Genomic DNA, 24,135 nt, shown 5'->3' with positions numbered 1-24,135 from the left:
AGATTAAAGCATGTTGAACTAAAGAAATTCAAAGTGAAGCAACATTTAACTGATAATAGTTCATTTTATTTACAGTACTGAATCAGTAATATTGTATAGAGTGACAATAATTTAAGTAGTTTTATTGTACTTTTGATTACTTTCTTTGTTTTGCTACTTTCCTTGTTTACTTGAAAAATGTCTATTGTCGAATGCTGCTGCTAGGTACACTGTTTATCTCATTAATGTCTTTGTTATATTGCAATTAGTTTCTTTTTTTCTTCATTTTATTACGGTTTACTTGTCTTAACTGTGTTTACTGGTACATATTTTACAAGATTGGGATTTCAATTTGACATTTGGTAACATTCAATCTTCGTATTATGACTAAAGACCTGCACACTGACTTTACTCCCATTTTGTAGTTGCTCCTGAAATGTGCTGTTCATTTGCATAGAGATAAACTTTTTGCTACTTTGTTGCATCACTGGACACGCTTGGATTCGGTCTCCACTGGTCACTGGAAGTTGGTGGTTCTTTGCTGAATGTGAATGGGATCATGTTGTTTAGACATTGCATGTCTCTGACAATATGAATGGGGCTTAGGGATTCACCTAACCCATCCAATCAAAAATTCAATATCAAAGTTGATAATCCAAAAGTTGTTACTTATTCCTCTTCATTACTAATAATCTAAATGTTAGTATGTTCAATGCAATTTTCAGTAAATCTAATATATATATATATATATATATATATATATATATATATATATATATATATATATTAGAGACTATAATGGTTATAAATGTCATTTATGTTTTTAGTGACACTAAAAACAGTAAAAAAAAAAAAAAAGTCATTGAGCAGGCTTGCTTTTAACAAGGCATAGTCTTACATAAAGATCTGTTTCTTGAGGGGATGCGCTTGAAATCAGGTCAAGCCCCACACCCATGCAGACTCAGTTAAATCTCAGCGCACTGTCAGCGCCAATGGCCATGGTACCACTTCCAGGCACTGCATTTGTTTATCAAATTGCATGATAAAAATCTCCTCACTGCTCCATTCTCTCAGACAACAAACCATTTGCATTGTAAATACCACTCTAGAGGAGAGGAGGGGCGGAGAAAAGGGGATTATTTCTGGCCATGCTCCTGAGGGCAAATATAAAAGACACATACTTTCGTCTTGCATGGGCATATCAGAGTTGAGATCACATAATAGTCCCTAAGAAACTTTATCTTCCCAGCCAACAGAGCGAGAAGAAGAAAGCAGAAGGTTAGGAAAGAGAGAGAGAGAGAGAGAGAGAGAGAGAGAGAGAGAGAATAAAAGACAACCGTGTTACCTGGAATTCAATGCCATAGTTCTCCCTGCAGAAGTCTCGGAGTTTGGGATAGACATGTTCTTTCAGAGCATTTCTCTCTGCTTCTGTATCTGTGACAGGAAACACAAACAAACACGAATATTAAGAGAGGATACTCAGAGGACAGAATTATAAACATTTATCTGTAAATATTCATAAATCTCTGTTTGTAAATGTCTGTAAATCATTTTATTCAGATTTTTGGTATATTGTGTGTTGGTATATTAATTCATATTTTGAATTTATTTTTATATTTTCAGGTTGCACTTTATATTTAGTTTAAGATTTTACTCAATTAATGTGCTTTTGTCGTTTGTTTTTTAGTTGTTGTTTTTTTATTTTTTATTTTTTATGTATCTAATGGTTTGATTAACACTTTATTAAAGGGACCACTTCTCACTATTAACTAGTTGCTTAGTAGTATTTACTGTTTATTAGTAGTTATAAAGCACATATTCTACACGATCATATTCTACATCCCTACATCCCCTAATACCCAATACCTTAACTTAACAACTACCTTACTAACTACTAATAAGCATAAAATTAGGGGTTTATTGAGGCAAACTACAGAGTTTATGGTTTGTTAATACTTAGAATCGGACCTAAAAATAAAGTTTTGATTTTATTTCAGTGTTTTTTTTTATTAGGTAATTTAGTACTTCAACATTACCTTATATTGTAACTAGTTGCCAAAATTTGGCAAAATGTTTATTTTTCAACAGTAAAATAAATAAATAAAATAAAATAAATAAAAAACTTCATCCAATATTATCCCATCTTTGTTTCAATTAATGATTTTTAATAGTTTTAGTATTATTATTATTTTAACAACAACACCTAAAGATTACCACATTCATGCATCATGGTATGTCCAAATAACAACAATAATACAAAAATAAATAAAAATTAAAGCTGCAAGCAGCGATGAACGGGCCCTCACACCCGGGCTCACCGGCAGCAAATGGCTTTAGTAAATAGGTGAACGGTGAGAAATATGCATTTAAACTCATAAATATAAGTAGAATGTATCAATGTTTATTCCATATATGTGCCAATATTCCTGTTGCCAGCAGGTGGCGCTATCATTATGTGTTCAGGGCAGGACTCTTATCGAACATATGAAGCTTGGGGAAGATTGAACATTTTATGCCTGAGTTACAACAATTTCTCTTGCTGTGGCGAGACATCAAATTTTGTCATGGCGCCATGGGCACGCCCTTTAACAAAATCTCAAGATCTACACAATTTAACATTGCACAGGCCTTTAGATTAGACTGACCACAAAAAATACATTCATGTCAAAAGATTTCTATGAGTAGTTTGTCACAGCGTAAAACATGTCACTTCCTGTTGCCAGCAGGTGGCGCTATGACTATATCTGAATATGGGCATGTAGATCTGTTAAGGACAGAAGTCTTATCTAACATGTGAAGTTTGGAATAGATTGGACATTGTATGTCTGAGTTACAGCAACTTCCTTTTTCATAGCGAAACATCGAAATTTGTCAGGCCGCCATGGACCCGCCCTTTAATGAAACCTCAAGATCTTCGCAATTTAACATCGCAAAGGCCTTTAAATTTAACTGACCAAGTTTGGTGTTGATCTGAATAAATCTCTAGGAGGAGTTTATTAAAGTACAACCCCTGAAAATGGCAAAAACAACACAAATTTTGCAGAGAAAATTCTAAATAACTGACTTCCTGTTGGGATTCGGATTTTGTACCAAGAGACTTTTTTGTAGGTATTGGTGTGTTACATGTGTGTACCGTTTTTTTGTACATGTACGTGAAACATAGCTCGAGGCGCACTCCGTTGAAAGTGTATTGGTGGCGCTATCGAGCTATTTTGCCACACCCGATGGAATATTGGCCTTCAGATGTGTTCAGGCCAGGACTCATATCACACATGTGAAGTTTGGGGAAGATCGGACAATTTATGCCTGAGTTATAACATCTATTATTCCCATGGTGAGACATCGAACTTCGTCACAGCGCCATGGACACACATTTTAACGAAAACTCAAGATCTTCACAACTTAACATTGCACAGGCCTTTAGATTAGACTGACCACAAAAATACATCGATGTCATAAAGTTTCTAGGAGTAGTTCGTCGCAGTGTAAAACATGTCACTTCCTGTTGCCAATAGGTGGCGCTATGACTATAACTGAATATGGGCATGTCAATCTGTTCAGGTTCGGAGTCTCATCAAGCATATGAAGTTTGGGGCAAATTGGACATTGTATGTCTGAGTTATAGCAACTTCATTTAATTTTTCATGGCGAATTATCGAAATTCGCCAGGCCGCCACGGACACGCACTTCAACGAAAACTCAAGACCTTCGCAATTTAACATCGCAAAGGCCTTAAGATAAGGCATACCAAATTTGGTGTCGATTTGAATAAATCTCTAGGAGGAGTTCGTTAAAGTACAACACATGGAAATGACAAAAATTACTCAAAATTTGCTCATAATATTAAAAATAACTGACTTCCTGTTGGGTTTAGAATTTTGCTCCAAGAGTCTTTTTGTAGGTATTGGTATGTTACATATGTGTGCCAATTTTCGTGCATGTACGTGAAACATAGCTGGAAGGCTGTTGATTTTCTTAGTATAGGTGGCACTGTCGAGCCATTTTGACACAGCCTCTTCTGAATCCTATATCAGACTAAAATTTTCACCAGATTTGACGCGTGTGCAAAGTTTAATTAATTTTTGAGCAAGTTTAAGCCCTCAATAATGCGATTCATTTTGGAGAAGCGGAAGAATAATAATAAGAAACAGAGCAGATAAAATAGGGCCCTCACACCATCTGTGCTCGGGCCCTAAAAATTGTCAGTTGTTCCCTCTAAGATACTTTACATCATATGCATAAGTGCTTAGGAGCAAATCACATACAAACATATACAAACTTCTCTCTATCAGTTACTGTTTTTTGTTCTCTTTTCAACACTCTGTTCTTTCATACACTGTATTTTCTCAGGGGATAGCTGCCAGCAAGGCTTGAAAACAGAGATACCCCGGCTTACACTGAAGTCACTTCTGTTCTCTGCTGCTAGTAACAGAGCAAAAACAAACACAACTTCTGAAATCACACTGACAATCTTGGATACAAAACCTGGAAACAAAGTTGCATGATTTTGAAAATGTAAAAGATAGCAATGATATGACATCAAGTAAGAAATATTCAGTATAAATGAGAATATGAGAAGATGATTGTCAGGTTTGACACTAACTGGTGCAGTTCGTGCAGCTTGTGTGCTGCTGCCATTAAAGCAAAACACATTCTGAAATAGATTTAAATTATTCACTTATGAATTAATTTTTGGTTAATAAAATCAGTTAACTTAAAATGCAAAATGCAAAAATAGCAGCTTAACTAGTGGCCTTAGAAACTTGCACACAGCAGCAGTGTATATTGTTCAATACACAAGACATATGAGACATATACAAGAATATACACGTGTAATCCTTACAGTATTTACTACTGTACACAGCTGCTAGTAGCAAGGCAAAAACAAACAGCACCAGCACCCTATTCACAAAACAATTAAACCTGCATTTACAAACCTTTGATAGAGTACCTAAAATATGAATATAAATATTAAAATATTTGCTTTGCTATCACAACAGTCTAATTTCATGGTCATTTTTCGTATAGGTGATGCTTAGTCAAACATTTATCTTTGCATCTTTCTACTGAGCTCTGATTTGCCTTGGAATGACAATGAAAGGTAGCTGAACCTGATTGCCATTTATACGTACATTTCACCGAAGCATGATCCCCTATCTGTCGTTCATTACAATTGATGTCGTGATGACATAGGGCGTTTACTTGAGAGCCTCAATCTGCTCTGAGTTTCAGAGAAAATGGCAATGAGTTTTGGCTAGTGGATTTTGCATACCAGAGCCACTCGTGCATTCAGATATAAATAGGTGACAGGTGCATCCACTCATTAGATTTTTGTTTTTCGGAGCTTAGTGGATGAATGATTTCTTCTCCACAAAGCCTTTTCATTGTGACTGGAAGAAAGAAGTTGTCCTGGTTGGCATGACGACACAAACAGACTGGGAGAGCTTCTCCGCTGGACACGTCCCCGTGGACCTCTAACTCCTCCCACAGCGGATGTCCCATTTGGCAACCGAGTGATCTCGTTGGCCCAGCTCATGATGTTCAGCATTTAATTCAGTACGCCGCCGAAGGATTTCTGTGTCGATTGCAGCATCGGGGGATGGGCTATCATCCTCTGAGGATGAAGATTCGGTAGGGCTGCCCCCCTCAGCTATTGGTCTGGAAATGTGCACGCCTCCCAGTCCCACCCTCTCACGGCTGGATGATTGGTTTCTCGGTGCAAGGCATGGCTCACTGTGTGCCAGTGCGATTTTACCCTGGAAGTGCATAAGGAGCTGACGAAGTCGTGAACGGCCAGCTTGAGCTGCCAAACCCATCCCGGCTTATTCGGATAGTTTAACTCAGCTATGTGATTCAGTTGACCAGGCGGAGAATGGTGAATTCCTCCCGAGGCAATCTGGCTGATTTGGAATCAATTCAGGGAAGCCCAGTTAGACCTATTAGCTTCTCATCAGTCCTCCCACTGTTGGCTGTATTACGACCTGACCTCCTAAGCACAGATGCACTGGCACACAGTTGACCTGGGGCTCTACACAAATATGCCTTTCCCCCAGTGAGCCTTCTCACACAGACACTGTGCAAGGTCAGGGAGGACGAGAAACAGGTCTAGCTGGTTGTGCCTTAGTGGCCTACCCAGACCTGAATTTTGGAACTTATGGTCCTCACAACAGCCCATCCCTGGTACATCTCTCGGAGGAAGGACCTACTTTATCAGGGACTTGGCACCAAATGGCACCTGCATCCAGATCTCTGGGACCTCCATGTGTGGCTCCTGGATGAAACATAGCAGACTTAAGTGATCTGCCACTGGCGGTGTTAAACATGATCACTCAGACTAGAGCTCCCTCAACAAGGCAAACCTATGTTCTGAAGTGGAGTCTGTTTGTGAATTAGTGTTCTTCTCACAGAGAAACACCCAAAGTTGCATGATTGGAGTAGTGCTTTCGTTCACATGATCTCATTGTCAGGGTCCTGAGGGGTGCCAGAAGGTTGAATCCTCCTAGGACACCCCTGGTGCCTGTCCTGGCTGGTCTTCAGAGGGATCCCTTTGAGCCGGCCTCAGTTGAGCTTAAGTTCTTGTCTGCTAAGACAGCGCTCCTGACCACCCTCACTTCCATCAAGATGGTCAGGGACATTTTCCATGAGCGAAGAGCGCCTTGTGTTCAGGCCGGCCTACTCTCATGTTGTCCTTTCTTGATCAGGTGGTGAACCTGCAAGCACTGCCTTTGGAGGAGGCAGATCTAGCCTTTGCCTTACTGTGTCCCGTAAGAGCATTGTGCATATACGTGGACCGCACATGGAGCTTCAGATGCTCTAAGCAGCTCTTTGTCTGCTACGGAGATCAGCAGAAAGGAAAGGCTGTCTCCAAGCAGATGTTGGCCCACTTGACAGTGGATGCTATCATCTTGGCCTTCCAATCCCAAGGTGAGCCATGCCCCCTTGGACAACACTCCACACAGAGTGTGGGCGTTGGAAAGGTTACATACATACATACATACGTAACCCTTGTTCCCTGATGGAGGTAATGGAGACGTTATGTCCCCATGCCACAACGTTGAACCATCGCTGGTTGCCAGGGGCACGTTCTCGGCTCCTCTATGTAAAACGTGATGAATGGAAGCACCTGTTGCCTATTTATACCCATATGCATGGGGAGTGGCAAATCCATTGGTGTTTTCTCTGAAAGTCAGAGCAGATTGGGGCTCAAGTAAACCCCCTATGTCATCACAACATAATTTCACTGTTCCCTCCATCAGGGAATGAGGGTTACATACGTAACCGAAACGTTTCCTATTCTATTTGTCTGTATCAGTTTGCTATTGTGCAGGCTCTCCACTGATAGTTGATATTGTGAAAGAGAACAGGAAAATCTCTCTCTGTGGAAGATGAGGCCAATCTTGCGCTCTGAACCCTCTAGATAGAGTCAGCCAAGACAGCGTGTCACAGCTCGCCACAGTATCTCTATCTGTGTCAACCTATTTCAGATTTTTGGTGGTTGAACAGCTTGTGCGCTTTTCATGTTTTAAATCTTTTATAACTGTCCATTCTGATCTTTTTTGGGCTGTCCTATAAATTATCTAGTCCCAGCATGTTACTTTTCCCTCATACTGTGTTCCTGTGCCATTTTTGTTATTTTGTCAGTAATAAATGCTGTGGTGAAACTATCTACAGTTTTTGTTTCCCTCCCACTACCTTTTGAACCAGCTGACTTGATAACTGCCTTGATAACTTTCCCTTGCCTTTTCATGTCTTCCTGTATTTCCTGTAACTTTTTTCTCACTCCAACAAAAGTAAAAAATTATTATCCAAGCAAGACAAGTCTTTCTCTCTAAATTGGCATTAAATGAAAATTTGTATGCTGTGAAAATATTGTGAACAATTCAACTGTGCATATGTTTTATTTTTGTATGCTTTGACCTTGTAATGTTTAATAAATTTATAATATCTGGACCTTCCAATTGACCATTCACCACACCCCTGCAAATTCCCTTTTGGCCACCAGTTGAGTGCAACACCCACATCTAAAATTTCACAGTACGGAAGAAAATATCTGCTGCTACTTCTATTTCATTGTGAATTTAAGATGCAGTCATAATAGAGTAGAGGTAATTGTATATCCATGTTTGATAGCCAAAGGTTCACACTATGAACGTAAAAATAAGCATTTTCAGATACTGAGTATAACGAGAATACATTATTTTATTCATTCTTCCAGCCCTAAACATTTTTTTAAGTTTAAAAGTATTAACATATTACTTTAACAGACCATGAATAACCCGAAATGCTTGATTATTTTCACAGTAATATTAGAGACATGTAGTCTATATCTGTATTATGTAAAATATGTTGCCTTTATCCAAAATGGTCCTACTTCATGTTACTGTAGGTGACCATAACTACTACTATATCCTTAAATTTAAATTCATCGTTTGGTACAATGCATGCTTTTTTATTATATATATATATATATATATATATATATATATATATATAATTTTTTAAATACCTGCATGTACAGTAAATGCATATGTTATTAATTTCTGTAATTACATTTATAATCACCAAACCTGTCGCTAACCTTACCCATATCCCACCTCCATAGCAGCAGAAGTGTTTTGCAATACAATATTAACACAATAAGTACATTGAACTTATCTTTTGATGTAAGAAATATTAGACAATTTAATGTACTTTTTTTATGTAAAAAAAAAAACTGGTTATCTGATGTCCTTCGTGAGCATCAGTCCAAATTAAGGGCAACAGAGAGAAAATGGTGCAAATCAAAATATTTGTCCGACCTGAATTTGTATCAGTCTTTGCTTTCATCTGTGCTTAAGTCCACACTGCACTTCATATTTCCACAACAAGATCAGAGCTCCAGACCTCTTCAAAACTTTTAATTCTCTACTCTGTCCCTCTCCACCACCTCTAACAGCTGATGATGTTGCCACATTCTTCACAGACAAAACTAGAACAATCAGTAGTCAGCTCTCATCTCCACACACACATACTCAAACCCTCCACATCCACCCCTAAAACTTCACTCTGATCCTTCTGTCCCCTAACGGAGGCAGAAGTATCCAAACTTCTCCTCTCCAGCCATCCTACAACATGCCCAGTAGACCCTATCCCCTCACACGTTCTCCAAGCAATCTCTCCAACTCTTTTACCAGCACTAACACACATCATCAACACATCTCTCCTCACAGGCACTTTCCCCACTGCATTCAAGCAGGCTTGGGTAAACCCACTGCCCATTTAACTGAGAATGTGCTACTGTCAGTCACTGAAGCCTGGCGGATTGCAAAAGCGAATTCCAAATTATCAATTCTTATTTTGCTGGATCTATTAGTCGCATTTGACAATGTGAATCATCAGATCCACCTGTCTGCCCTCTCATCACTGGGCATCACAGAGATTACACTTCGCTGGTTTGAATCCTATCTTACTGGTAGGTCTTTCAGGGTGGTCTGGGGTGGGGAGAACCCAAAACATATCAACTGATCACTGGGGTTCCTCAGGGATCAGCTCTTGGACCCTTCCTCTTCTCCAAGTATACAACATCCCTGGGATATCCCATCATACAGGCATATGTCTTCTCCTACCATTGCTATACTGATGACACACAACTCTACTTTTCATTTCAACCAGATGATTCAACGTAGCTGCATGGATCTCTGGCTGCCTGGCGGACATCTTGGCATGGATGAAAGAACGTTACTCTTATTTGGCAAAGACTGAGCTCCCTGTCTTCCCTGCCACTCCAACTCTACAGCATACTGTAATTTCATCACCCAGTTAGGTTCATCAACAATTACCCCATCAAGTTCAGATAGAAATCTTGGTGTAATCTTGTCTTTGATGACCAGCTGACTTTCCATTGCAAAAACTGCTCGATTTGCAGGTTTGCATTGCACATCAGAAATATCAGGCCCTCTCTAACAGAGAATGCTGCACAACTCCTTGTCCAGGCTTTGTCATCTCTAGGCTGGATTACTGCAATTATCTTCTGGCTGGACATGCACAATGCACAATCGAGCCTCTATAAATGATTCAGAATGCAGCGGCATTTAGCCTGTTGGGTCATTTTATTGGGTTGTTTTTAATATTTTTACCCAGGTGCTGGGTAGTTTTTCCTGTAACTAAGTTGTTGGGTCATTTTTTATCCTGGACTATTTTTTTTCTACCCAATCACTGGGTTGAGCTTGAGCTGTTGAGTTACTGTCAAAGTGCTGGCTTTTTGAGTCTTCTACAGGAGAGAGCGTTTCTCAGCACCACCGATTTGGTGCACTTCTTCATTGAAATTAAAGTTTGTAACAAGTTTAAATGTATGTAAAATTGTATGCTGTATTCACCTAGTTAAAGTTATTTACCCAGCACTGGGTTGCCAAATAACCAAAGTTGTGTTGTTTTTAACCTAGCATTTTTCAGAGTGTAGTAGGTAAGTCCACCTAATATAAAGAGGGACCAAAATGTGCATTAACTAGAATACTGAGTGATAATTTCGAAGTGATTTTTTCAGTCTTTTTGAGTGGAACTTCCTCAAAACAGAATTGCCTACCATAATCGAAAATGCAGTAGGCTTGTTAGGAAAAAGGTCCATTTTCAACAGTGTAGGGATATATGAAGCAAAGCTCACAAAGACTTTCAAGCCATGCCTGCTTTCTGCTGTCAACACGGCACATTCGCTTGACCAACTTTAACCCACCATGAAATCTACATGGTCAAATCTGTCATCCTTATGCAAAATTCATGATTTACAAATTCACAAATGGTCCTACTGAAATTATTTTATTTTATTCTTATTCAATAATTTTATTTTATTTTTATTCAATGTTCAATCTTGTAATAGTCTCCTCACATGTAAACAATTCCTCAGAACAAAATAAACCTTTAGACACCATTATTGTCAAGTTAGTAGACGAGGCACGGTATAGACAGGCAAGATACCAGGGGAAAGCAGAAATCTTCATATAGTCATAAATGAATTAACGTGGAATACACTGGAGAGTGCTTTAGACAGCGAATTTGCATAACAGATTGAAGCTTTCAAAATGTATCCATCTGAAAATTGAGTCAAAGTTATAGGTATAGAGAGAGAGAGAGAAAAAAGAAAAATAGAGAGGCAAAGAAAAGAATAAAAAAAACACCAGCTATATGAGCTGCTGTGCTTGCCTCCACATTTACATGTGGCATGTTTGAAATGTCTGACATGAAAAAGATAAAGAACATGGAGAAGAAGGAAAAAACATAGTAAGCTAAATCACTGCAGAGTGGGGGGAAGGGGGATAATGCCAATAAAGCATTTTTGAACAAGACTAAATTGAAATAAGGAAGGAAGGAAAGTGAGGAAAGATGAAGGCAGGAGTCAAGAGAAATAAATGACTTGAATTAGACTTTTAATTTATATTTTTTTTAAAATATTGTAGACCCAATCAAAGCCCAGAAATGCTGCCATTAAACAAATATACGGACTAATGAGATTTTCCAGTCTCCTACATTAAAAGTGAACATGAAATCAAAATGGACCCTATTTAAGTTAAGTGCACTTGCCACCTTAGAAATTTTAATAGCGAAGTAGCTAATAGCTAAGTAACTTTGCAACCACCTGTCAACTAATTGCCAACTATTACAGTATGAGTAGACTATTAGTTTAGGGTAAGTACAATAAATTGATGTGTTACTTACAGTTGCAAAGTTAGTTACAGTTAGTAGAATCTTGAAATCATCAAAAAAAAGCTGTTAGCAGATTTTAAACAGACAGTTTACCAATACTCTTCTCTACTGGTAGCTGACATGTAGTTAACGGAGACTATCAATTTAAAGAGTTGCCAGTTCCAGGATTTTCCCATAGAAAATGCATTCTTGCATCCATCTGTTGTTTTTCAATTGTTTTCTATCTAGACATATGCTTAATGTTAGATTTTTGACCATAATAACATATCATGCTGATTTAGCATCTCCTATTCTTTGTATTTCAGTTCAAAAACATGTCTCACAAGACCTGTATTTTGTTCCATTCTGTTGCTTCCTGTCTCATGTCTAGCATTTTTTAAACACAATAATGCATCCCATTTTTTTTCTTTTATCAACAATTAATAACTAACATTACAAATAAATTACCATCTAAACACCTGGCTCCATTCTAGCATTTGTGTCCACTGTTTATGATCCAATCACTTCACAATTAATAAAATCATGTCTTGCTTGTTCAATATTCTTGAATTTACAAAACATAGGAATATTACTACTACTACTACTACTACTACTACTACTACTACTAATAATAATAACAATAACAATAACAATAACAACAACAACAACAACAACAACAACAATAATAAAATATTGTGGCCACAGAATTTGTTACTTTTTCATTTTTATTCTTTTAATTATTTGTGAGTACACTTTTTTTGTTTTTGTTTTTTAACTACAATAAGTTGGTTCTTAAAAGCATTTGTACATATAGACCAATATTTTAGAGCTGTATAGTATGTATGTTCTTTTAGAAATAGATGCCACACCACATTATCTTCAATTACATTTTAAGATAAAAGCTTTTTACAGCCACTTACCATGTTCTAAACATGCTTTAATACTTTATGAATATCTGCGTCATTTCGAATCTCAAGCTGCAAGCATGCATCTTGCTCAATGCTCTGTCCAGTCATGACTATAATCTGGGGTAAAGCCTTTGTGCAGTCGTATCCAATGGGGCTTTCACATGTGTCTCCTGTAGCACGGGCTCTGAAAGGATGGTCGCATATAGATGAGCTCAGTATTGATACAGCTGTCTGATGCTGAAACACAAGACTCTTAGGGATTAGGTGAGGTCGCAAAATGGAGGACGATGGAATGAGAATTGCTCCCCATCAAAGGCGCCTGACCGCGTGTGCTTAACGACTGAATGAAATCCCATCTGTGACTAAAACACATTCCTGTTGGCAATCCATTAGCTCCATGGCATTAGTAAACTAATTTCCAAATGCTCAAAGGCAAAAATATTATCTGAATATTCAAAGCACATAATTATCTATCATTATTATAAGCAATTTGAGGGTTTTTGAATGCATTGCTTATGAAGCAATGTTGCATTAAAGGTTGAAGTGTGTTAATCTTTTCTCTGTTAAAATACTATGATCATTTAATAAGCAGTGATTATTCGAAATTAGCCTTTTTATAGGATGATACACACAAAATGTGCTAATAACACTCTGCCAACTAGCCCAACACAATAATACTGACTCAACCAAGAAGGTCTATAATACCTGGAGAATGCTATCCATTAGCATTTCCATTCATCTCAATGGTAATTGCTCAACTTCTGATCTCGTTCACATTTTTTTTTTGAGCCAGTCAACTGAGCTGTAAATGCCATGTGACTTTTTAGAAGCCTTTGAAAATGAAGTAATGACAATGGTGTATGGCTGATGTCACCAAGAACCCAAAAAGGTGCACTCAGTAGTTCTTTAGCTAGCATTAACACGGCTGTTCTGATGACATATGGCTGGTTATATTCGAGCATATGGCACCCACATTTAACAAAGTTTACAAAGAGGGACTGGTTTATCCAAGGTCTTTTTTTTGTTGTAATGTATTGGGAAGCTAGAATGTTTCCAACAACAGAACCATACATTAGCTGAACTCTGTTTGTTTTAACGTGTTGTTATTTTTAATAGGGGTGCTCCGATCAGAATTTATACATTTAAATTTAAATAAATAAATGTATGCATTAAGCAGACACTTTTATCCAAAGCAACTTACAGTGCATTCAGTCTATAAATTTTTACCTATCATGTGTTCCTTTGGAATCGAACCCCCAACTTTGCACTTAACAATGCTCTACCACTTGAGCTACAGGAATACAGGAATTTATGAGCCTGATCGCTAATTGTTGTTCACAGGAAGCAGTATACCAAACTTTTTAAAGCCTTCTTTTTATCATGTAGAATTATTTATAGTGATACTCCAATCAGGATTTTTAGACATTTATACAGGGCCTGAATTTCATTTTTTTAAATGGGGGGTAATTACTACATTTTCGTGTTAATCCAAGTTTATATTTATTGCAAACAGTGCGCTGTTACTTTAACCCTTTCGCACGTGAGTTTAAAATATAGCTCAGCCCCTGGCGAGAGTTTTTTTAGATGACCGTTATTTTAGAATGTATCGCCTTATTTAAGCTGAGAGAAGAGCAGAGTAAACTTTAGTTACCTACACAATCTGTATATGATATCAATAGAAGCATGTCGTCAGATTATATTTGTAAGGATCATTATTGCCATTTCCACAGACATCAGCATAGATTTTACTGTAAATGTATGTTTTTGCTAGTACTCATGTGTATTTAAATGTCTGAAACTTTAAATAAGCATTAAATGGTTGAAAATACTGAATATGTGTGATAATGTGACAAGCGCTCAGCACGTCGGATCTGGCTGTGCGCCAGCCGAAGCACGAAAGTGGATTTAAATTTAGCAGTTGATGATGTGATGCACTGAAAGTTCTCCGGTGTGATCGTATGCATCAAAGGGTTAATTCAGCACAGCAAAAATAGACTCAGTGTAGAAACTATCGATGCAATGTTACAGATGCAACAATCCTGGAACGCACCGTCGGGCCACAACCATGTGTAATGTAAGTGTTCAAATCCATTGACATGAGCACAAAATGCCAAACCTCTCACGGCAGCTGCGTCATCAGCTTGAGATTGGTTTATGAGATTGGCCTTTATAGAGACATCCCAAAGCGGTTATCGGCTGATAGCAATCAGTATGCCGATCAGTCTACTCTGAGCACCCCTAATATTTAACAAACTATATTAAAGATGTCTTGTCAGATTTAAGTTGAACCGCGGAACCGTGAGTGGAGACCAGGTATGGTTCTTTTCCATGAAATTTACACCCCCAATACAGATACCGATTGGATTTCAAATTTTTTGCTTTTCTCATGAGTAACCAACACAATGCTAGTAGTGTATCTACAGAGGTGGCAACCAATGAGTGTGAATCATTGCAGCAAAATAGAGGGGGTGACTTGCATTTACAAAACTATTGTCTTGATTTCATTTGACGATACACAATTCAGATATTTCCTCACAAAAGTATTGTGTCCATGCCAACCAGTCAATTTGGTCAAAAATCCTAATTGAATCTAAAATGCACAACATTGTAAATATGTGCCTCTACCTACATTTCTGCAAAAACCTACCTATACATTTGAATCACTGTTTCCAGTTGAACTGAACACTATTCCTTTTCACACAAAACATGATTTGCAGGTCCACAGATTTGGATAATAAAGCCAAATTTTTGCATAATTACTTGAGGAATATTATCTTATGAATTCAAAACAATTTTAACATCCTGCACGATTTGAAAACTGATACTTTTGAACGTGACATCATATATCCAGCTTCATAAGCATGAATTTCCTAATTCAGTAGGTTTGCTTGGTAGCTCATGCGATACAGTGTTGCAATTGAGTGATGAAGAGCTCTGATATGAAACCCGTTAACCTACAGTTCAACAAAACATCTCAAATGCACATAAAGAAGTTAAAGGAGACATATTATGCTCCTTTTTAAAATATATAATATAAGTCTCTGGTGTCACCAAAATGTGTCTGTGAAGTTTCAGCTGAAAATTCCCTGCAGATCATTTAGAAAATGGCTATTTTGAGTGGAAGCAGGAACACGCTGTTTTTCGAGCCGGTCATCTCTTAAATGAGCTATGCCATTACAGCTCTTACCTGCTAAAAATCATCTGTTTTGGTTCTGATTATCATGTTTATCGTGCTGAAATCATGTGTTTTAAACCATGTTAGTTTAAACTTCTGATATATGGTTTTCTGAGTGCACACATCAGGAAGGGGCTGTCACAGCATGTGAGTACTAAACTAAGTTCTCATTCACACACAAGTTTACATTAAAAACAAACATGAGTTACAAAAACAGTTGGTTAAGTCTGTGAAGGTAAACAGCTGGGAAATAAGTTTTATGTTTATTTTTGATTAGTGTGGCATCAGCAATATACAGTAAATTAATCAATAATTCCACTGCTCTCTTGTCTCCTTTGAGGCTGGGACTCTAAATAGTGTTCTGCGCTCGTCTGTGCAGCCAAAGACAGAACAGTAAGCATGTTTTGCTCAAACTTTCGCAGTAATATCACAAATAGATCCCTTTGCAATGTCACTAGGAGAGCTCATTTTTTCCGACACTTGCAGAAAAAGACTTATCAAAACAAAGTTACTGGGTTAAACCTTTTCACGTTTCCTTGGATGGTAGATGAACCGGGGACCTGAATATAGCACTTAAAACCTGGAAAAATCAGATTTTCATGATATGTTAACTTTAATACAGCATGGCTGCATCAGCAAATATTTTTTATATCAGTTTTTACATCAATCTGTTAACTCTATCGTGTAGGTTTAGGGTTGGGTTTGGTGTAGGGGATATTTCCAACATGATTAAATTAAGCGACACTCCTGGGCTATTTGAATTATGAAACACCGCAATACATACATGACGCAACTTAATGTAAACTCAGCAATAAGTGCCTAAATCAATTAAACAAATACGTTCCAGGGTCACATATTCAACCTGCGTTTTAATGCCACTGACTGAACATTTTACTTTGAAACTGCCGCGAAACGTGCAATAAGGTACGTGATAGTAAATGTATTTAGACGTATGTATTTTTGAAAATTTGCTTTAATTAACAAAAAAGAAGAATCAAGGCTTGATTTAGCCCAACACTTAAAACACAGTAAATGCACTATAATAAATCATGTTGGCGAACTCCACACATGCTGTTACAACACAGCAGCATTAAATTCAAGGTCCTTAAAGCAGAATAAAACTCTAGTCGCCCTTGGTTACCATACAGAGAGACCAAAAAACCCAACGAGCGTATAAATGTTATCACATTCATTTCCTCAAAGCCTCAATCTCAAACCCAGCAAGACTCCAGCAACTGCTGTCCTAAGTGCCCCTAGAAGACCCCCTAAATCACAGAGCTGACTTCTACAATAGCTCAATAACACAAATTGAAATCATTCCTTTCAAGTCAAGGCATGTATAAGAGTAAGACTTGTAAGACTGTTGGACAACAAAGAGTTGTTATAAGTCCGTGTGTGCAAGGCCAACTCCCTTTTTGTTTTTCTGCAATGTATAAATTGCTCCCTCTAGTGCTTAAGGAGAAAGAGCATTGCGCCAAAGCCCAGCTGGCTTGTTCAGCCACTGAAAGTATCATTAATTCTCTATCTTGACATCACCTCTGAGTTGTGCATCTACAGGTCCAGTACATCAGATTCCACACTCCACCTCACACTCTCTCAGCACAGAGCATCACCTCTGCCTCTCACTAAAGCATCTTCAAGCAGTTGGCTTTTCAGGGCTGACTGCAGACTAAATCCCTGTAGTATCTTTCTATTGCAGTAGAGAAGTGGCTTCGGACTCTCTTTATATTATTCCAGCATGAACTGCATTCATTGATGGTTGAATGTCATTATGCACAATGATGTTTAAGTGTGGGGATTTCATCCTATAGAGAAATAAACAGAAAACTATTTAATTTAATGCTGAAAAGTGTGACTTATATACCGCCAGCTTCACCAAATGAAACTAGTTTCCAAATGAATCTGCAAAAATAATGACCATTTAAAACTAGTTTCCAAATGCTTTCTATCTGCCACTGGTCGAACAAACAGACAGTCCCGCCCCAAACTCACACATAATAATTGAGCCAATGTTGGTGAGTCAGTTGGTCACGGTAGTCAAACAAAATGAGAATGTTTTGACAGCAAGAGTGCCACGGTGTTTACACTTGAATGGTTTATTTATAGCTGTCTCTTCATATTTAATTGAGATATGAAAATATATTTAACATGACACATTTTACCTTATAATTTATCATTTAAAATATTTATTACAAATATTGTTTTAAAATAAATTTGTAGGGTAAGACTCTATTTTAAGGTTCAATTCTCGCTATTAACAAACCATTAACTATGACATTTGCCTCAATAAACAACTAATTTGCAGCTTTAATAAATGGTTTAATAGTTAGGTAGTAAGATAGTTGTTAAATTTACACATTGGGTAGGATAAGGGATGTGCTTTATACGTACTAATAAATATCCAATAGATTATGAATATGCATGCTAATAACCAACTAGTTTATATGAGAATTGGTTTATTGTTTTAAATATTAATATTCTATACTATAATTTAATAACAATTAACAATTGTCTGTTTTTATTCTTATTCTTCTTTTTATTTAGGAATAATGCATAAATACATGACTAGGGCACTTATGTTATAGCTGCAATTTAGAGGAGTCTTTATCATTAATCCTCCAACCTGAAAGGTCATCATTTTATTGAAGATGTCCTTGCGCCGATCTAATTTATTCACTGGTATCTTCCCTCCTTTCACTTCATCCTCAGTTCTCTGCACTCATTTCTCCATTTCTCTTTCTCCCTCCTAGCCCATTTTATACTTTCCCTTGGCTTGTTTACTCCGAGATTAGAAGCACTATTTTAAGGTCTCCCTGCAGCCCATATTTAAATCTATGACTGCATATGTGCCGTCTAGTTCCCCTGGCACTCATTAAATCTAAGGTCAATTCTAAATAGGACTGGGTTTAAGCCTTAAGATGTAAAAATGAGCAATCGATGGTGGGAATGATGACCTCTCAATGATTTCTCAAGATAGGAGCAAGAAATGCCCAATCCATTCACCACTTTCCCACAGCCATGAGCAAGTTGAACACTGAGAGCTCCCCTATTTTAATATCAGAGACTGTATAACTGTAGAGCAGCATAATATTTTGTGTCATGGTTGCTTGGCCTTTGTTTTTGTGGAACGTTGAAACCCGTGTTCAGTGCTGAGACAGACGGCTCCACTAACTGCTGTCACTGCTGCTCTTGTCAAAGCACATGGTACAGCAGTCCTGCAGACATTAGCAACGGCCATATCTCTGAGGATGGCAGCGTGTGTTATGAAACGGCATGATGTGGAACTGTCGCTGCCATCTGAATTTATTACTGTAAAATCTGGTTCATTAACACAGTGGATGATAAAGCATGTCTTGCACATCGCTCGTGCATTAACAGGTGTCAATCTAATTGACAGAATACTGTGTTTGTTCTCTGCAATATGGTTTGGGTGATTCCAGAGTTCACAGAGTACACACATGTACGCATATCTATCATGAGTCAAAGTTAGATTTTTGGAAGCATCTATTTTTTTTTTTTTTTTTAATGTGTGGAAAAAAGCTGCTGCACGCTCTTACCATCAGGGTTGGCACAGATGAAGACCCGGACACTCCTGCCCGTGGGGACATGGAATGGTGGGAGCGCAAGGACGTTGCCACTGATGGCTGCTCTGCGCAGAGCAGTGTCACGGGGACAGGGCTGCCTGCTGCCCACTCCGGATGGCCACATTTGTGGCGATTTCCAACGCGGCTGCAAACAGAATTGAACATGTTTAGGAACTCAGGATTATGGTTTTGAACTACTGAAGGGAATTAATGGATAGACGGATGCTGCATTTTTACACACACAATTTGGTGGAATCTCGTAAAAACTGAGGGTCTAGTCGTATAAACAAAGTTAGGAAGCAAAAATATCAGTAGTGTAGTGTTGTATGATGATCAAACAAACATCACTTTCAAATCAAGCAGCTTTCTGTTTGTCAATGAAGCAAATGTGGTTAACCAACTTGGTAAATGGGATGGCAAATGTGAACTAGTTCCAGTTCAAAAGCGGTTCCCTTTTATTACCACTATTATTATTATTATTATTATATATTTTTTTAACATGGACATCACAGTTACATTGGACAAACCATATGCACTTGCTAAAGTGTTTTAGCATGCATGCTAATTTTCAACACCAGTCCACAGGAGATTTTTCTAAGAAAAAAAAACAAAACAAACAAAAACAAAAACAAAACAAAACAATGCTAATAATAATAAGTAATAATAACAATGTGCTACTGAATATACTGCTAATAATATACTACGGCCAGTGTTTATTACGAGTGATTAAATAAAGCGTGACTCCCAAAAACACTGACTCTTATGATCCACTTCATTTTAATGGATAAAAGATTGCATTCACACTTTCAAACGTTTGGAATTAACAAACATATTCATTAATAGGTGTGACTCAAAGGTTATTGTTTATACAGCAATTAACATTTATATTGTTTTCTATTCTCACCTTAGTTGTAACTATAGTAACAGTGAGTGAACTTGGAATAGTTTCATCACTATTAATAAATAATCACTGTGTATGATTTTCAAGCATACTATTCATACTTTGACTAAATAGCAGTATGCTACTGCAAATTAAGGCAGTGAATATTCAAGACGGCATGTCCACAGCAATCAAAAGGCTTGCTTAACACAGCGATATGTAATAAACAGGTAAATACCCATAAATTGTACTAAATAAAGTAACAAACTAATTGTCCAGGGGTACATTTCCCAAAAGCATTGTTAGCTAATTATGGTCATTAGTTCCATTGAACTCTACTGGTAACGAGGGAACTTGCGACCAAAGTTGCTTTTGGGAATCACACCCCAGTATGGTTCCATTTACAAAGCACATGTTTACCTAAAAGTACATCCTGAAAATTAAAAGTTGGCAATTAAAAGGTTTTAAAATGAGATTGTTGTTGTGGTTAATCTTAATTTAAGTCAAACTGTACTGAACAGTCCTTAAGAGGTTACAGTTTTATTCTGGATTTGTGTGAAGGTTGACAAAAACACAGCATGGTCAGTGTTGTCTGATACCCCCGAACGAATAATAGGATCCTGCAATTTTAGTTAATCAAAACTGTAACAGCGATAATGGTGTAGTCCACTTTTTGATGATTCAAATGGTTCCTTTGACCCTTTTACTTGATTGTTTTATTGCACTTGCGTCTTCTTTGCAGTGTCCCTCACATGAGAGCAGCATTTTTAGAAGGCTGTCAAGGTAAAGGAATTCCCCACAAATATAATAAAGGCACATAAGATTTACCATATGGCAACATTTATTATAATTTTTTTTTTCAGTGATGTTGGATAAATAAGAAAGAAACAATGAATGAATGAATGAATGAATGAATGAATGAATGAATGAATTATCATATTAGTTTTTTCAGTAATTTACTTATACTGTAAGTATAGTGTAGTGTTTGGTTTAAGTAATCAAATGTATGTGCAAACATACTTTTTAAATAATTATATTACCTTTGATTTATTATCAAAATGGAACATATCGATGAGGGCAGCGAATGCAATTAAATTATTGCATTTCTATCCCCCTAAACATGGGATATTTCTTTTTAACTAAAGGAGCTACTAGTGGAACCGTCAAGGAACCAGACTCGTTTAAAGAAATCAGAATCACAACCAGAATCGATTTCCATATCTAGTTGTAAATGACTTATTGCTTGAGGAATGCCTGGAATTACCATAATGCAAGATCCGCGCGCAATAAGGATTTTCGCGAAATGAAAACACACTAGATCATGCATACTTTCTCACTTTATACCATTTTTCAGTAATAATGGTGTAACCGGCATAAAACGCGTAAATGCAGCCGGTCACGAACTGCATCTCCGCACAAACGCAACGATCAATCGATAATTTTCTGTCTCAGCAAACAACGAATCTTAATTGAAGTGAGTTCAAGATCGCTTATCTTTAGTCGCGTTTCATGCTTTAATATCAAACCTGACAAAATGCTAAACACATCCTAAGATGACAAAGTTGCGCGTTCATCGTACAGTAAAGCCAATTCCAAACAAAATAAACTCAACTGCGCTTCAACGCACAACGAATGCAGGCAGCATGCTTGCACAGTAACACACTTGAAGTGCTTACGTTCATCCTCTTCATCGTGGAGCCGTATCATACAATATCCGAGAAGATAACCACGGAAATCAGCGGAGACGGCGATACAAAAGCCCATTAAATATCTTTGACCGAAAATCAGTCCCGGGGGACCGTGAGAGTGACGGTCGCTGGCCAAACCCCGGCGGTCCGCATCCTCCTCGTGCCGTGTCTTATAAAGCTCCGCGCACAGCGTTTTCTGTCCGCAGTGCTTGAGGAAAACACAAGTGAGGTGACAGAGAGGAGAGTGAGAGTGGAGGGATATTCCTCTCATCGCCAGCTGTCTCTTAATGCGCAGCGGCGAGCGGGAGTACGAGAGGAGGAGGAGGAGCGCTCTGAATTCATTATCAATAAATGCTTCTCTTTCGCAGCGCGCTGGAAGTTTAAGTGAATTGAATTAAACGTAATTGATTGGACTGCACTGCTGCTCGCGCTCGGGGAAATGTTCAAACCTCGCCTATTTTCCTCGCAAAAATAGACCAAAAAAAATCCTATAGTTTCGCCTTTTCTTCCAGATACAAAGTGCTCACATTCTACACATTCTACACGATTCTTATAAAACAAATGCGTTATTGGAGCTTATTGACCGCCCTACTAAGAAAACAGCCTAAAACAGACTGCAGTATCCCTTTTTTGCTCGTCTTCCAGGCTGGTCAAAATTGGTCAGCTGGCTGATTTTAGAAGGGTTCCGGTGAGGTTGAAGGCCAGCTTAACACAGCTAAGACAAGCGGTTTTGGCAGTTTTCTTCAGAAAGGTGATCTGATGCTCTCTGCCTATGGAGACCTTGCAAATAGCCTATTACGCAGAGCAGAGATTTGTCATTAGACTAACATGACTGCAACCAGATGTTAAAAAAAGAAATGTGGAAATGTCTTCCTTCACAAAAGTGAAATTAATAAGTCTACACTGCAACGACAGGTCAAATGCAACTAAAATACATGCAATGAGTTTCTTCGGCAAATCTGCAAAAAGTCATAATCCTGTTATGGCTTCAAAATCAAACCCTAAAAAAAAAAAATGGTTATTTAATCAAACATGAGATAAGTTAAGATAAATTGTTAGTTCAAATAGGTAACTTACTGTTCTTGACGATAGCAGTGCTGTTTCCCCTCTGGGTCCTGTTGGCACTGTGCTCTAATATAAATGGCCAGACCCTCTGCGTGAGGCACACATGAACTCTGCAAAAGCAGAGGTGCTGAATCTGGCAACCAGCAGTGGCTTAACCTTTCTTTCCTCCCCTCTTCCGGTAAAGCTGTAATCCCTCCAAGTCGGAAGGAACTACCCTCTTCTGTTTCCAGATCTGTTTTGCGCCTCCTCTCGTTGCGCTGTAGGCCATGGTTGGCTGGTAAGTGCTGATCACGGAGCAGTGCGAAAGATCCTGATCTCTTATACTGAGCAGTGTGCAGCTAATGTGGTGGGGTATCGTTAAACAGTCCCAGCATGCCATGGGCAATTAGGGAAAGTGAAAAGTGTTGACGCACATACATTTTTTATATGGATCATACTTGAATGATTGGAAAAATGCTGAAAACTCTGCTTTGAGGTTTTACAGTAACAGTACAGTTTTGAGCACAGGAGCACACACAATCAGCCTTCATTCTGACCATACAATGTGCATCTGCAATACTGTGGATGTATCATTATGCATCATTACAGAAGCAGCCATGCAAAGAGAACAGCTCTATAGGGACAATGCGGTCCTTATGACTTATGGTTATCTAATCAGGATCAATGCTGTTTTTTAGAATGCCACACCAGTGAATTTAGCTTTTGAGAGTGTGAGAGCATCAACAGAATGTATTTGTTTATTTGCAGGAATGCAAATGCCTCGCAAATGGAGATATAATTTGTATGTAAAATATGTGTGTGAGCTTTACACAGAGAAAGAAGTGAGATATAGCATAATAGGCTTATGTGTGTGCTCACATATGCATGTTTATACATTTATCCTCATATACAGACATTGACACCAGAGACACCCACTAGCCAATGAGATCCATAAATCAAAGCCCAACTTCCTTTATTTTCTCCATGCCTGTCCTTTATCTGCTCAAAAGGTCCCTATACAGCTGCTATACCACCAGCACATCCTCGCCTCAAGATAACCCCTCCACAGATCGATACTCTCAATCCTTGGACAAAATGCATGCATAGCTTCCGTAGCAGGCGAGACAGAGGCTTTGTCTCCCTTTCTGAATGCATTGAGTGTGAGAACAGTTTGCCCTGGTTTGAGAGTGTGAGACAGTCAAGGTGAAAGTATGTGATCAAA

General features: G+C 38.0%; 1 protein-coding gene across 1 annotated transcript in view; it reads right to left on the bottom strand.

Annotated features, from left to right (window-relative positions):
• Nucleotides 1-22,130, bottom strand: part of LOC127961178 (NACHT and WD repeat domain-containing protein 2) — a 70,466-nt gene extending 48,336 nt beyond the window's left edge. Inside the window, exons 1-3 of the mRNA XM_052560166.1 lie at nucleotides 21,858-22,130; nucleotides 19,275-19,446; nucleotides 1,325-1,413 (exon numbers count right to left, since the gene is read on the bottom strand). Coding sequence (XP_052416126.1) covers nucleotides 1,325-1,413; nucleotides 19,275-19,446; nucleotides 21,858-21,872 — 276 coding nt within the window. The 5' untranslated portion in view covers nucleotides 21,873-22,130. The remainder of the gene's footprint in view (nucleotides 1-1,324; nucleotides 1,414-19,274; nucleotides 19,447-21,857) is intronic.
• Nucleotides 22,131-24,135: the final 2,005 nt, after the last annotated feature.

This window comes from Carassius gibelio, chromosome B7, assembly GCF_023724105.1.
Source record: "Carassius gibelio isolate Cgi1373 ecotype wild population from Czech Republic chromosome B7, carGib1.2-hapl.c, whole genome shotgun sequence".
Classification (NCBI taxonomy): Eukaryota; Metazoa; Chordata; class Actinopteri; order Cypriniformes; family Cyprinidae; genus Carassius; species Carassius gibelio.
This window is presented reverse-complemented; position numbering and strand designations above follow the sequence as displayed.